Below are 13,646 nucleotides of genomic sequence, written 5' to 3'. Positions count from 1 at the left end.
TCAAGTGATCCTCCCGCCTCAGCCTCCCAAGGTTCTGGGATTACAGGCGTGAGCCACTGCACCCGGCCTTAACTTAAAATTTAAAAATTCCCCTCAAAATTAATTTATTATTACTGGGTCTACTTCCAAACTGAAGCATTAATAGAAGAAAAGCATTCAGTAGAACCATTTTATTTTTGCTTACCAAAATAGACCTGCATTGTGAGAACAATGCATATGTGAGAAATGCCATAACATTTATTATGAAATTCTCTTATATAAATGGTTTTAAACTGTTCATATGGAAAACAAGCATTGACTTGGTTTGATTATGGCTGGGATTAATTGTACTTTGATCATGCCAGAAGAAAGTATTTGCAGAAGTCTGTCAATAGTCTGACTAGTTTTATGTGACTATTTATGTATATATTTTTACACTGGGAAATATTTCCAATTATTTTCCCACCTTTAGGGCAGACAGAAGTTAGCTCGGTTCAACGCCCATGAGTTTGCCACACTGGTCATTGACATTCTCAGTGACGCCAAGAGGAGACAGCAGGGCAGTTCTCTCTCGGGTTCAAAAGGTAACTGCTCAAACCTCCAAACATTTGCATTTTTTGGCCCTCTAAATTTGACTCAAGTGTTAAAGTTATAAACCAATTAAAGCAGTCATCAACATGACGGTTTTATAGGTTTTTGGTTTTTTGTTTGTTTTTTTACTTTAAGTTCCGGGATACCTGTGCGGAATGTGCAGGCTTGTTACAAAGGTATACGTGTGCCATGGTGGTTTGCTGCACCTTTCGACCTGTCCTCTAGGTTCCCTACCCTCAGCCCCAACCCCTATAAGTTTTATTGGTACTATATTGTGATAAATAGTTTACCTGTCTGAGCCCTGGTGAATTAACAATATTTCAGAGTTATTAACTGCTACACATATTTATCTTATATATGATTTCTGTTTTGTTTTGGGACACTTACCTACCCTGTAAAATTGCATCCTGAAATTAACCCAAAACTCTGGCTTAGATCTTGTTAAAGGACATAAGAAAATAAACTTTTCTTGGCCGGGTGCAGTGGCTCACACCTGTAATCCCAGCACTTTGGGAGGCCGAGGCGGGTGGATCACCTGACATCAGGAGTTTGAGACCAGCCTTGCCAACATGGTGAAACCCCATCTCTACTAAAAATACAAAAATTAGCAGGGCATGGTGGCGGGCGCCTGTAATCCCAGCTACTCGGGAGGCTGAGGCAGGAGAATCACTTGAACCTGGGAGGCGGAGGTTGCAGTGAGCCAAGATTGCACCACTGCACTCCAGCTTGAGTGACAGAGCAAGACTCCGTCTCAAAAAAAAAAAAAAAGGAAAAGAAAAACTCTTCCTGATTGAAACTGCATAATATCTGCTGTTGCTTACCTACAAAACTGAGTTCAACATAATTAAAATTTGTTGCCATAAACTTTAAATGTCTTCAGTGAGAATTACTGTGATATACAATTATAAGGAGAGCTCTGAGCATCTGTTTCACAGGTGCCCTGTTGAGTCTAGTTCAGTAGCCCAGGTCCTGTCTGCATGCTTAGGAATGTCCTTCCTCTCTAGCCCTATTACTGTATGCATATTGGTTTTTTCTAATTATAGAAATTAGACGTTTTTCATTGTAAGTCATTTAAGCAAAAGAAATATGTACCATAAAAATTAAGTTTTCAGTCAGTATCACATTCCCCAAAGATAGTAATCATTAACTGACAACAACTCATTCATTCTTCTTGCCTGTTCGGGAATTTGATTTTATCTGTTCAACCAGGAATAAGGAAGTTCTGAAAAGGTTTATTAAATTTTGGTGAAGGCACAGTGACAAGAGTCTTTGGATACGTTTAAAGTCTTAAAATGGCCTGGGTGTGGTGCCTTACGCCTGTAATCCCAGCACTTTGGGAGGCTGAGGAGGGCAGATCATTTGAGGTCAGGAGTTCGAGATCAGCCTGGCCAACATGGTGAAACCCATCTCTACTAAAAATACAAAAAAATTAGCTGGGTGTGGTGGCACACGCCTATAATCCCAGCTACTCAGGAGGCTGAGGCAGGAGAATTGTGTGAACCTGGGAGACACAGGTTGCAGTGAGCCGAGATCACACCACTGCAGTCTAACCTGAGCAACAGAGTGAGACTCTGTCTCAAAAAAAAAAAAAAAAAAAATTGGGGGCCAGGCACAGTGGCTCACACTTGTAATCCCAGCACTTTGGGAGGCTGAGGTGGTGTAATCCCAGCACTTTGGGAGGCTGAGGTGGGCAGATCACGAGGTCAGGAGACTGAGACCATCCTGGCTAACATGGTGAAACCCCGTCTCTACTAAAACTACAAAAAATTAGCCAGGCATGGTGGTGGGCACCTATAGTCCCAGCTACTCAGGAGGCTGAGGCAGGAGAATGGCGTGAACCTGGGAGGCAGAGCTTGCAGTGAGCCGAGATTGCGCCACTGCACTCCAGCCTGAGTGACAGAGCAATAATCTGTCTCCAAAAAAAAAAAAAATTGTTTTAACTTAAAAAACAAAATCTTAAAAAATACCTGCTCTTTGATTTGATAATTCCATTCTTAGGTGTTAACTGAAGGGAAATCATCAGAGATGTTATATGTATGTTACGTAGAACAACACAAACATTAGAAGCAACTAAGTAATAAAGAGGAACAGTTAGTCACATTTTAAAATAGTACATACTGCACTTTGGGAGACCAAGGCAGGCGGATCATGAGTTCAGGAGATCGAGACTATCCTGGCTAACACGGTGAAACCCTGTCTCTACTAAAAATACAAAAAATTAGGCAGGCATGGTGGCGGATGCCTGTGGTCCCTGCTACTCGGGAGGCTGAGGCAGGAGAATGGTGTGAACCCGGGAGGTGGAGCTTGCAGTGAGCCAAGATCATGCCACTGCACTCTAGCCTGGGCAACAGAGCAAGACTCCATCTCAAAAAAAAAAAAAAAAAGAAGTACATACTTATCTTTTTTTAAAAGAATATGTAATTGTCTTAGTCCCTTTTGTGTAGCTATAAAAGAATACCTGAGACTGGGTAGTTTGTAAAGAAAAAGGGTTTATTTGGCTAATGATTCTGCTAACTGGAGGATTGGGCATCTGGTGAGAGCCTCAGCCTGCCTCCACCCATGGAAGGTGAAGGGGTGCTGCATGTGCAGAGATCACACGGTGAGAGAGGAAGCAAGAGAGTGAGGAGGGAGGTGCCAGGCTCTTTTCAATAACCAGGTCCTAGCAGGAACTAACAGAGCAAGAACTCACTACAAAGGGAGGGCATTAATCTGTTCATGAAGGATCCACCCCCATGACCCAAACACCTCCCTTTAGTCCTCCCCTCCAACATTGAGGATCACATTTCAACATGAGATTTGGAGGGAAGAAACATTTATACTATAGTAGTAATTATATGAGATAAAGTAATAAAGTTTGATTTTTTTTTTTTTTTTTTTTTTGAGACAAGAGTCTCATTCTGTTGCCCAGGCTGGAGTACAGTGGCGCAATCTTGGCTCACTGCAACCTCTGCCACCCAGGATCAAGTGATTCTTGTGCCTCAGTCTCCTGAGTAGCTGGGATTACAGGTGTGCACCACCACACCCAGCTAATTTTTGTATTTTTCAGTAAAGACGGAGTTTCTCCATGTTGGCCAGGCTATTCTCGAATTCCCGGCCTTAAGCGATCTGCCCACCTCAGCCTCCCAAAGTGCTGGGATTACAGGCATAAGCCACCATACCTGGCCAAATAATAAAGTTTTTAAAAGGTTTTGTATAACCCCAGTTTTGTAAGGAAAACATATTTGTGTAAATATATGTGTACAAGTGAGTATACCACATGTAAATATAAATACACAGTTGATCCTCATGTGCACATCCCGTATTTACAAATTCATCTACTTGCTAAAATTTGTGACCTCAAAATTTATACAGCATTTTCAAGGTCATTCTAAGAAATGTACAGAGCAGAGAAAAAAATTGAGTCACCAAAAGCACATGTTTCCAGCTGAGATTGAACAGGGAGGAGACTCCTTGACTTCTTGTTTCTGCATTCATGCTATAAACAAGTGTCCGTGGTCTATTTAGTGCCATGTTAGTCATATTTGTGTGCTTTTCATTGGTCATTTCACTGTTTTAAAATGGCCCCCTCCCGCCCAGGATCAATTGAGTGCCCAGGAGGTTGAGGCTGCAGTGAGCCATGATCACGTCTGCACCCTAGCATGGGTGACCGTATCTCAAAAGTGTCTCCTTGGCCAGACATGGTGGCTCACGCCTGTAACCCTAGCACTTTGGGAGGCTGAGGTGGGCCGATCATGAGGTCAGGAGTTCGAGACCAGCCTGACCAACATGGTGAAACTCTGTCTCTACTAAAAATACAAGAAAAATTAGCCAGGCATGGTGACGCGTGCCTGTAATCCCAGTTACTCAGGAGGCTGAGGCAGGAGAATCACTTGAACCCAGGAGGCGGAGGTTGCAGTGAGCTGAGATCGCACCACTGTACTCCAGCCTGGATGACAGAGTAAGACTCCATCTCCAAAAAAAAAAAAAAAAGTGCACGCCTGAACAACATAGCAAGGCCCCATCTTTACCAAAAAATTTAAAAATTATCTAGGTGTGTTGGCATGTGTCTGTAGTCCTACATACTCTGGAGGCTGAGGCAGGAGGATCACTTGAGCCCAAGAGTTAGAAGCTATAGTGAGCTATGATTATGCCAGTGCACTCCAGCCTGGGTGACATAGTGAGACCCTGTCTCAATAAAAATAAGAAAAAAAGTGGCCCCCAAGCATAGTCCTGAAGTGCTGTCTAGTGTTTCTAAGTGCAAGAAGGCTGTGATGTGCCCTACGGAGAAATGTGTGTTAAATAAGCGTCATTCAGGCATGATTTATAGTGCCGTTGGCCATGAGTTCAATGTTAATGAATCAATACTATGTATTAAATAAGGTATCTTTAAACAGAAACACACATAGAACAAGGTTATATATTGATTGGTTGATAACCCCAGAAGCACTGATCTAATATTGGCCAATTCACAGCAACTTTTTAGAACATAACTACCAAGAGGCTGGGTTCGGTGGCTCACGCCTGTAATCCCAGCACTTTGGGAGGCTGAGGCAGGCAGATCACGAGGTCAGGAGATCGAGACCTTCCTGGCTAACACGGTGAAACCCCGTCTCTACTAAAAAAATACAAAAAAATTAGCTGGGTGTGGTGGCGGGTGCTTGTAGTCCCAGCTGCTCAGGAGGCTGAGACAGGAGAATGGCGTGAACCCGGGAGGCGGAGTTTGCAGTGAGCCGAGATCGCACCACTGCACTCCAGCCTGGGCAACAGAGTGAGACTCTGTCTCAAAAAAAAGAAAAGAACATAACTACCAAGCATAACAAGAATTGACTGTGTGTGGCTATAAGTGCTCAGAAAAAAACCTAGAAAGAAATAGATCAACAAATAACAATGGCTATAAGTGATTACTTTATCTTACGTGTTCATTAGTTTCTAAATTGAATATATTGACTATTCTGTAATTATATTTGTGTGTTTTAAAATATTTAAACAGTTAAAATAGGACCTATCCTTTTATTTATTATTATTATTGTTATTATTTATTTATTTATTTTTATTTTTATTTTTTGGAGACATAGTCTCGCTGTCATCCATGTTGGAGTGCAGTGGTGCAGTCTCGGCTCACTGCAACCTCCACCTTCTAGGTTCAAGCGATTCTCCTGCCTCAGCCTCCCAAGTAGCTGGGATTACAGATGTGCACCACCACGCCCAGCTAATTTTTGTATTTTTAGTAGGGATGGGGTTTTGCCATGTTGGCCAGGCTGGTCTCAAACTCGTGACTTCAAGTGATCCATCTGCCTCAGCCTCCCAAAGTGCTGGGATTACAGATGTGAGCCCCTGCGCCCAGCTAGGACCTAGTGCTTTTAAATAATCACAGTTCATCACTCAGATATCATCTATCCATTGTTTCCTCAACATCTCTGGGAAATAATATTAGAAGTCAGAGTTTGAGTTGCCTGAAAGAAATCAGAGAGACTTGGTTAGTTTGTGAAATCTTTTGTTCAAAGTGTATTAGATCCTGTAGAATAATCCCTGTTCCCTATGGAATAGACACTCCCTGTAACATGCACATGTGTATTTGTTTGATTCATTCTCCTCTATCTCTTTCTCTCACTGAGATGCAGGTAATTGACTAAATGCCAATGTTTCTATTCTTTTTTTTCTTTTTTTTTTTTGAGACGGAGTCTCACTCTGTTGCCCAGGCTGGAGTGCAGTGGCGTGATCTTGGCTTACTGCAAGCGGGTTCATGCCATTCTCCTGCCTCAGCCTCCCGAGTAGCTGGGACTATAGGTGCCTGCCACCACACCCAGCTAATTTTTTGTATTTTTAGTAGAGACAGGGTTTCACTGTGTTAACCAGGATGGTTTCGATCTCCTGACCTCGTGATCCGCCCGCCTCAGCCTCCCAAAGTGCTGGGATTACAGGCGTGAGCCACCGCGCCTGACCCAAAGTTTCTATTCTTTGAGTGCCTAGGTTCTGGCCCCAGTTTAACAATTTGCTTTCTGTTTTGATTGACATTACCTTGTAAATATGTTATAGGTATTCATAGAATTACAGTTTATCTTCCATTACCTACAGCCTTATCTTCATGACCTGGAGCTAGGCTCTATCTCTAGAAACTTGGGAACCTGCCTTCTTTATCTGAGCAGTTCCTTCCTAAGCCATCTGTTTAATTTGCCCATATTTGGCAGGTAGATGAGAAGAATGCTGGAGTCTTTTATGTAGCTGTCCACCTGGTTGAAAACCTTTTCTGTTATCTCTATATTGGTGTGAATATAACATTGCCATTTCTGTCATTTTCTTTCAGTCCTTGTTCATTTTGTTTTTGTCTTTGTTTTTGCTCTTAGAGACAGGGCCTCACTCTGATGCCCAGGCTGGAGTACAGTGGTGTAGTCGTGGTTTACTGCAGCTTCAATCTCCTGGGCTCAAGCAATCCTCCTGTCTTAGCCTCCTGAGTAGCTAGTAGCTGGGACTACAGGCATGTGACACCAGGCCTGGATAATTTTTAAATTATTTTGTAGGGATAGAGTCTCATTATGTTGCCTAGGTAGGTCTCAAACTCCTGGCCTCAAGCAGTTCTCCTCCTTGGCCTCCTAGAATGCTGGGATAACAGGCAAGAGCACAGCATTCAGCCCTTTAAGTCCTTTAAATGGCTAAACCAAAAAATCCTCTCCGTAGTTTTTTGGAAGAAAAGCAATGTTTTAAGCCTGATGTAAAGTTGTTTGCTTTTATTGATAGAAAATGTGGAGCTCATACTGAAAACAATCAATAACCAGCACAGCGTTGAGAGTCAAGACAACGATCAGCCCGACTATGACAGCGTGGCATCAGACGAAGACACAGATTTGGAAACCACTGCAAACAAAGCAAACCGGCAGAAGGTGAGAGGCCGTGCGTCCCATGGAAGGGCAAGCACGCATCAGCTGAGGGCTAGCCCTGCCAAAGCTGCTGTGCAGTGAGGTTGGGTTTGTTACTAGCTCAGGCCAAGCAAAGGTGAAACAAGGTTAAATGGTTTTAAAATAGGGATCCTTGTCCCTGCATCACAGCCTTGCTGCAGTTGAGACTTTATAAAACTTGTGAGGAGTGATTGGTGTGTTTTATTCATTCAACAAGTGTTTACTGAGTGACTTCTCTGGATATTACTCTCCTGAATGAAGCCTCGTTCCTTTCCTGTGAGGCTCTCATTGCCTAGGAGAGAGAGAACTGCAGGAGAAGGCACAAAGTGATGTGTGTCATACGAAGCACACACAGGCTGAGGGAGTGAGCAGAGAGAGAACCTATGGCTGGGAGCATCAGGTGGGGCTGTGTCATAGGACAGCTCTTAAGATGCACCTCAAGGGACGCTTGGGATTGGGCATGTGGAGGAGTCAGAAAGAAGGTGAAACCAGGGCATCTAAGGGGAAGCTGGTCATGCATAGGGACAGCCTAAAATGGATGGGACTCGAAGCTGCAGCAGGAGGGGTATGACGCCCGACGGAAGAGAGTGGGCCTCACAGGCAGTGCAGAGCCCAGGATGCCATGTCTGGGGAGGACTCTTCTGGTGGGTTAGAGAATGGAGGGAGAGGTCCATACTGGAGCTGATGCAGGCCACCCCAGGACCCATGCTAGGATGGTGCGGGTGGGAGAGACCTTGGCACCAGAGTGTGAGCTGGGGGAGAGGGCGGCAGGACCCCAGGCTGTGCACCCTCTGCTGACCCCCAGGACACACCCACAGAGGGGCTTGGCAGTCATTTGAGAATGGATGAATAGGAAGGTAGAATAGAAAAGTCTTGGCAATAAGTCGGAAGGTTGAAGTGGGGAGATAGACTTATAGAAGATGTGTTTGGAGTTCTTCAGCCCACATGATTGTGAGAAAGATGGCACCATTAGCAGATGCAGGGGACACCCCTGTGCAGACTTCCCGGAAGCCACCTGGTTCACTCAGTGAGAGCTGAGGTCATTCCAAGACCCTCTGTGACCAGGCCCTCTGTCAACTGCCTGGCCTCCTGCCCAATCCATCCCACACACCTGCTCCCTCTAGCTGAGCTCCACTGCAGGCTGGAATGTTCTTCCTCCAGATTCATGTGACTCATCCCCTCACCTCCTGGGGCTCTGCTCACCTCTCACCCACTCACAGGCTTACCCCAGCTCCCCGCTTAACATGCAGTCCCCTACCCTGCTCTGTCTTATCTTTTCCTACAGCACTCATCACCCTCAATCATGCAATATATATACTCTCTCATGCTGTTGGAATATAAATACCATGGAAGCAGGAATCTTTGTCTCTTTTCTAATATATCCCAAGCACCTAGAACACTGCCTAATGTTCAATGAAAATGTTGGAATGAATGAATTAATGAAAGAATGAATAAAAACAAAACGAGTGAACGAGAGAAAGGCTTACAAGACAGGACAGACCTCCTTAGACAGTCATTGTCAGCATAGATGTGTAGCCTCACTGCCTGTTCTATTAGAAAATACTGACTTTCAAATTTTTTAAATAGGATAGTGACCCTACTTTTATGTTTTAGTTTTGCATTACTCTCAGAGGCCTTGATTTGGTTTGACTAACTTTGCAATTCAGCTGGCTTGGTCAGAATTTGAAATTCTTGAGCTGTTAGTCTTTAATGTTCTCATCATCTCAGATTGTGAACGTTTTCCCAATTTATTTTTAGAGCCTAGATTCAGATTTATCAGATGGACCAGTCACTGTACAGGAATTTATGGAGGTCAAAAACGCTCTAGTGGCTTCTGAGGCCAAGATACAGCAGCTAATGAAGGTGAATAACAACTTGAGTGACGAGCTGAGAATTATGCAGAAAAAGGTAACATGTTAATAAATGCCAGGGTGGTTGACGCTGTAATCCCATAGTACAAGGAAGAATCTCAGGCACTGTGATATGGTCTGAGGAAAGAAAAACAGTTATTGTAACAGCCTTAGAAATCTTTGGGCCAAGTTGTCTTTTTGAAGCAGGATGTATTTGGATATTTAAAATGAAATATATCCAGAGTAAGTTCCCCAGGTAGGAGAAACCTAACATCCTATTTAAGCATTTGTGCCCATTAGAATAACCCTTGCACTGTTCTGTGCTTCCTGGAAACCTGGATGGGGCTCCATGGATGTGATTCTTCCCATTGCTAGGGAAGGATGATCACACCATGGAGACAGAGCCAATGAGAGCCCTGGGCAGGGGCATGTTTGTCAGCATTCAAACCCTGCTCCCACCCTGGCAGCCCTATCCCACATCCCCACCTTATTGCTCACCAGTTTTTACTACTAACTTGTATTATCCCCAGAGCCTTCAGGAGGGCCTGCCAGAGTAGGTTCTCAAAAAATAAGAAAAAACATTTCATTTGTACTAGGAAGAGCTGCACACTGGTAAAAAAAAAACAATCTCATTTGCTCAGCATTTTCTCATTCATTACCTTTTGAGAGAATCAGAACCATGTGAATATATTAATCCCTAAAAGGAGTGTGGTTGATGGTAGCAAGGAATACCCTAGTAGGAGGGGGATTGTGTATGCAACTCTTTATGAGAAGGCTAAGTAAGGGAATTCGAAAAATTCCAAATTTTGCCCATGACTTTGTGGGTATCACTCATCATTCAGCTCTAAAATGAGATTTGGACACTTAACCAGAAACAAAATGAAATATATAATCTATGTCTTTAGGCTGTCATTTGAGAAGTAAGGTTTTCAAATCATTTTCAAGACCTGAGGACGTGGTACACTCCATGTGTGCCTGGACTCTTTTCAGTGCTGCTTCCTAAAGGAAGGTGGAAGAACTAAAAAGGGGCCCATGCCCCTCTATTTACTAGGGAAGGAAATTGCTGTGCACTTTTGCCTGGGGTTTGGTCTAGGATTCTTTTTATGTTGAGTTCTAGAGCATTTTTGAGACTTTTTGAAATAAATGGCTCTAATGCCTATAGTAGCAGGGAATGAAGAATGCTCAAGATCAGCTAGCCTTAAACGAACAGACACTTGTTCTGTGTCTCCCAGCCCTGTCTAGGGCTGCTGTGCAGCTGTAAACGAGACAGACCGAGAGCCCCTTTGTCATAACATACAGGACCTGTATTTTCTCTGCCTTGTTTGGAATATATTTTATTTAGTGGATTATAGTTTGTTCCATTAATTGGACTAATAATTTTGACCAGGTGACTATTTCTGAAACATGCTGATTTTGCCACTGTAAATCAATCTGCTGCACATCACCTTTTAAAATCTAACAATGCTTCTTTTAGTATTTTTGGAAATCACCAGAGAGAGCCTCATTATCTCTGAAAGCAAATGTCTTGAGCTTCTTTGAGAAATGCAAAGTGAAATTATTTGCTTTTGCATATTGATTATCTCATCAATTCTTAGAAGTGCTTTTGATTTCTGAAACTATTGAATTGTCTATAACTTTTTATTTTCCCTTATACTCCTTCCAAATAAAAAAGTGTAGCCTGGTTCTTATTAAGATAAACATCATTAAAATTTATGTGAAGACATCTCTCTAAATACAGAGTACTAACATTTTTAAAAATTGAAACCAAGAACTTGTGCTCATGAGAACACATTCAGACAAAATCCAGGCATGAAAAGTGTTAGGATAAAGTTTCAGATTTTAAGGCCTTAACTAAATAACTGCCACAGAGGCTTTTTATACAAACACGTGATCACATGCACCAGTGCCCCATTGAGGGACATGTGTCAGTTACACGCCTCAGTCCTTGAACCTTGACCATTTCACTCTAGGCCCTGGGTTCTCTAATGAATAGTTTCAACAGGCACTTCATGCCTGTCTGTATCCTGGAATGTAGAAATGTTCAGGGCTGCTTTGTCACTTTGCAGCTGTTCTTTCCCTGGAAAGGGAATTGCAGATATGAGCTATACCCTGCCAGCCTTTGTGATATAAAAGCAATCTATCATTCTGTAATGGCTTGCTCTTCAAGGAAACAGAATGAGTGGTCTTTCTGTGGAAGAGGCAGTAAGTCACACTTTCACAGCAGTTTGGCATGATTAATATAAAGTATATAGAATTTGTTTATTTAGCAAAGATGTATTGATTTTATTTCAAAGTTAGGTAAAGTTTTTAATATACATAAAGTTGACAAAGTAGCATGATTTGTATCTGATCTTTCACGTTTAACAGTTGCTTGGAAAAGATGCTAATTAATGAAGAGGAGCAACTACTATTGGTGTATTTTTCACAGATTGGTGCTTTCTAAATAAAAATTGAAAGTAACTCCTAACATTGAATGGGTTTGCTACTGAAAAAGTAATGATCTTCCGGTGCAAACAGTTGCTTGTGGACTTAAACCTTGGCACTGGTGGGGAATTTGGTCAGATTTTACAATCTCTGTCAAAGAGTAGACAGCTGAACTCACACCACACCCAGCTTATAAAATGTCCATGGAAGATGAAGGCGCACCAGAAGGGAAGGACCCTGCGCAGAATGGACGTGGTGAATGGTGTTTAAAATGCCAGATGCCAAAGAGTAACACGATTCCCTGCTGACCCCTTAACTCTAATCCATCCAGCACCATGGAGCAGCCTGCATGTGAGGAATGGAAGGAGCATTCAGGGCCTCCAAGTGACAGTCTCTAAAATGGGGTGGTGCCGGGCAGATTAGCATGTTCAAAGCTGACACCACTGAGGTCGTGTTTTTTGGGTGACAAAGCCAAAGGAGAGAAAGGCCAAATATTCCAGCCCTGGCCGAAAGATGATCACTCACCCGACGGAAGCAAGCGTGCTGCGTGGAGCATCCATGCGAAGATGTCAATTCCATAGATAATAGGTTTCCAGTTTTCTTCGTGATATGTTAATATAGCAAACTTACCATGATCCGGTTTTCTCTTTTTTTCTTTCTTTTTTTTTTTTTTTTTTTTTACAAAGTGCTGAATTGTTTGGAATATCAAGAGTATTATGTAATAAAAACTTGTTGATCATAATTTTTCTTGTTGGCTTTTTGGAAAGCAATAGGCGATCTGATTTTTCATGAGCTGAACTTCTGTCTTTCTTGCTTTGCAAAGCAACCCTAGTCATCTTTGTGCTGCTTCCATGGTGTCTGCTGTCATTTTTGGCCTTTGCAAATTGCTCAGGGCTCATTTGAAAAGCAAGTTACCTAAATGATGTTTTAATGATCTCGAACTCTTGCTTGAAACAGCCTTAGAATAATCCAGTGTACAGCTTGCCTGCAAACATTTCCCAGCCCCACCATGACAAATTTTTAAGTGGTTAGACATTTTGTTTTGAGGAAGTCCAAACCACAACTTTTCCGCATTCAGAAATGAAGCTATTTAATTTGCTTACGTGATGAAGGGAGTTGATTATGTTTCACCCAATCCAGAAGAAAGGGTCCTTGTTTGTATTGGCTTTTTATTTTCAGCCCGGCTAGCTGTTACTGTCCTTATTGTTTAAAGCTGGTAGTTGTATTCATTTACTTGGTGTTTGCTTTTTCTGCTTGCTATAAAAAAACACAGTCCCACTGCCAAACATTTCTTTCAGCTTCAAACACTCCAGAGTGAAAATTCGAACCTCAGGAAACAGGCCACAACCAATATATATCAGGTGCAAACTGGTTCTGAGTACACAGACACTTCCAACCACTCTTCCTTAAAGAGACGTCCGTCTGCCCGGGGCAGTAGGCCCATGTCCATGTACGAGACCGGATCAGGTCAGAAACCGTATCTCCCAATGGGAGAAGCGAGCCACCCCGAAGAGAGCAGGACGAGACTCCAGCCCTTCCCCGCGCACGTAAGTAACACCACTGGCGCTTCTGCTGTTCACTCTGTGCAGCCTGACTACTCTGTTCCCTCTTCTGAACCTACAGGTCCCCACACCTCTGCTTTGCCAAATTGGACTAAGAGAGTTACCATTGTGTTTGCTGTATTAACATGTCCACAGATGCTTGCAATATTCCCACAAGCACACAGGGCCATGGGCTGATGGTTTCCTAACCAAGTTGGGGATTCTGGCTCTTGCCCGAACTGCTGCTTTTTTCTCCCCCACATCCATGATTATTTCTCAACCAGCCAGTGTTGGAACTTTTTTTGGTAAAGCTTCCTTCATTCTCCACTTCCAAAAACAAAAACAAATCATAAAGTTCACTCTCAGAAGGAAGTGTTGCCTTCTTGGAG

General features: G+C 42.9%; 1 protein-coding gene across 23 annotated transcripts in view; it reads left to right on the top strand.

Moving 5' to 3' along the window:
* Positions 1 to 13,646, top strand: part of GIT2 (GIT ArfGAP 2) — a 66,778-nt gene that overhangs the window by 36,055 nt on the left and 17,077 nt on the right. For 10 of the 23 annotated variants that reach the window (XM_054443851.2, XM_054443856.2, XM_054443852.2 and 7 more), the window contains exons 12-15: positions 452 to 563; positions 7,285 to 7,427; positions 9,201 to 9,350; positions 13,015 to 13,263. In XM_054443851.2, coding sequence (XP_054299826.1) covers positions 452 to 563; positions 7,285 to 7,427; positions 9,201 to 9,350; positions 13,015 to 13,263 — 654 coding nt within the window. Of the gene's footprint in view, positions 1 to 451; positions 564 to 7,284; positions 7,428 to 9,200; positions 9,351 to 11,659; positions 12,456 to 13,014; positions 13,264 to 13,646 lie in introns of those variants that run through there. The other 13 variants (XM_063646722.1, XM_054443862.2, XM_054443859.2 and 10 more) reach the window with 4 other exon arrangements.

Source organism: Pongo pygmaeus, chromosome 10, assembly GCF_028885625.2.
Source record: "Pongo pygmaeus isolate AG05252 chromosome 10, NHGRI_mPonPyg2-v2.0_pri, whole genome shotgun sequence".
Lineage (NCBI taxonomy): Eukaryota > Metazoa > Chordata > Mammalia > Primates > Hominidae > Pongo > Pongo pygmaeus.
Note: the sequence above shows the minus strand (reverse complement) of the source record. Positions and strands in the feature narration are given on the sequence as shown.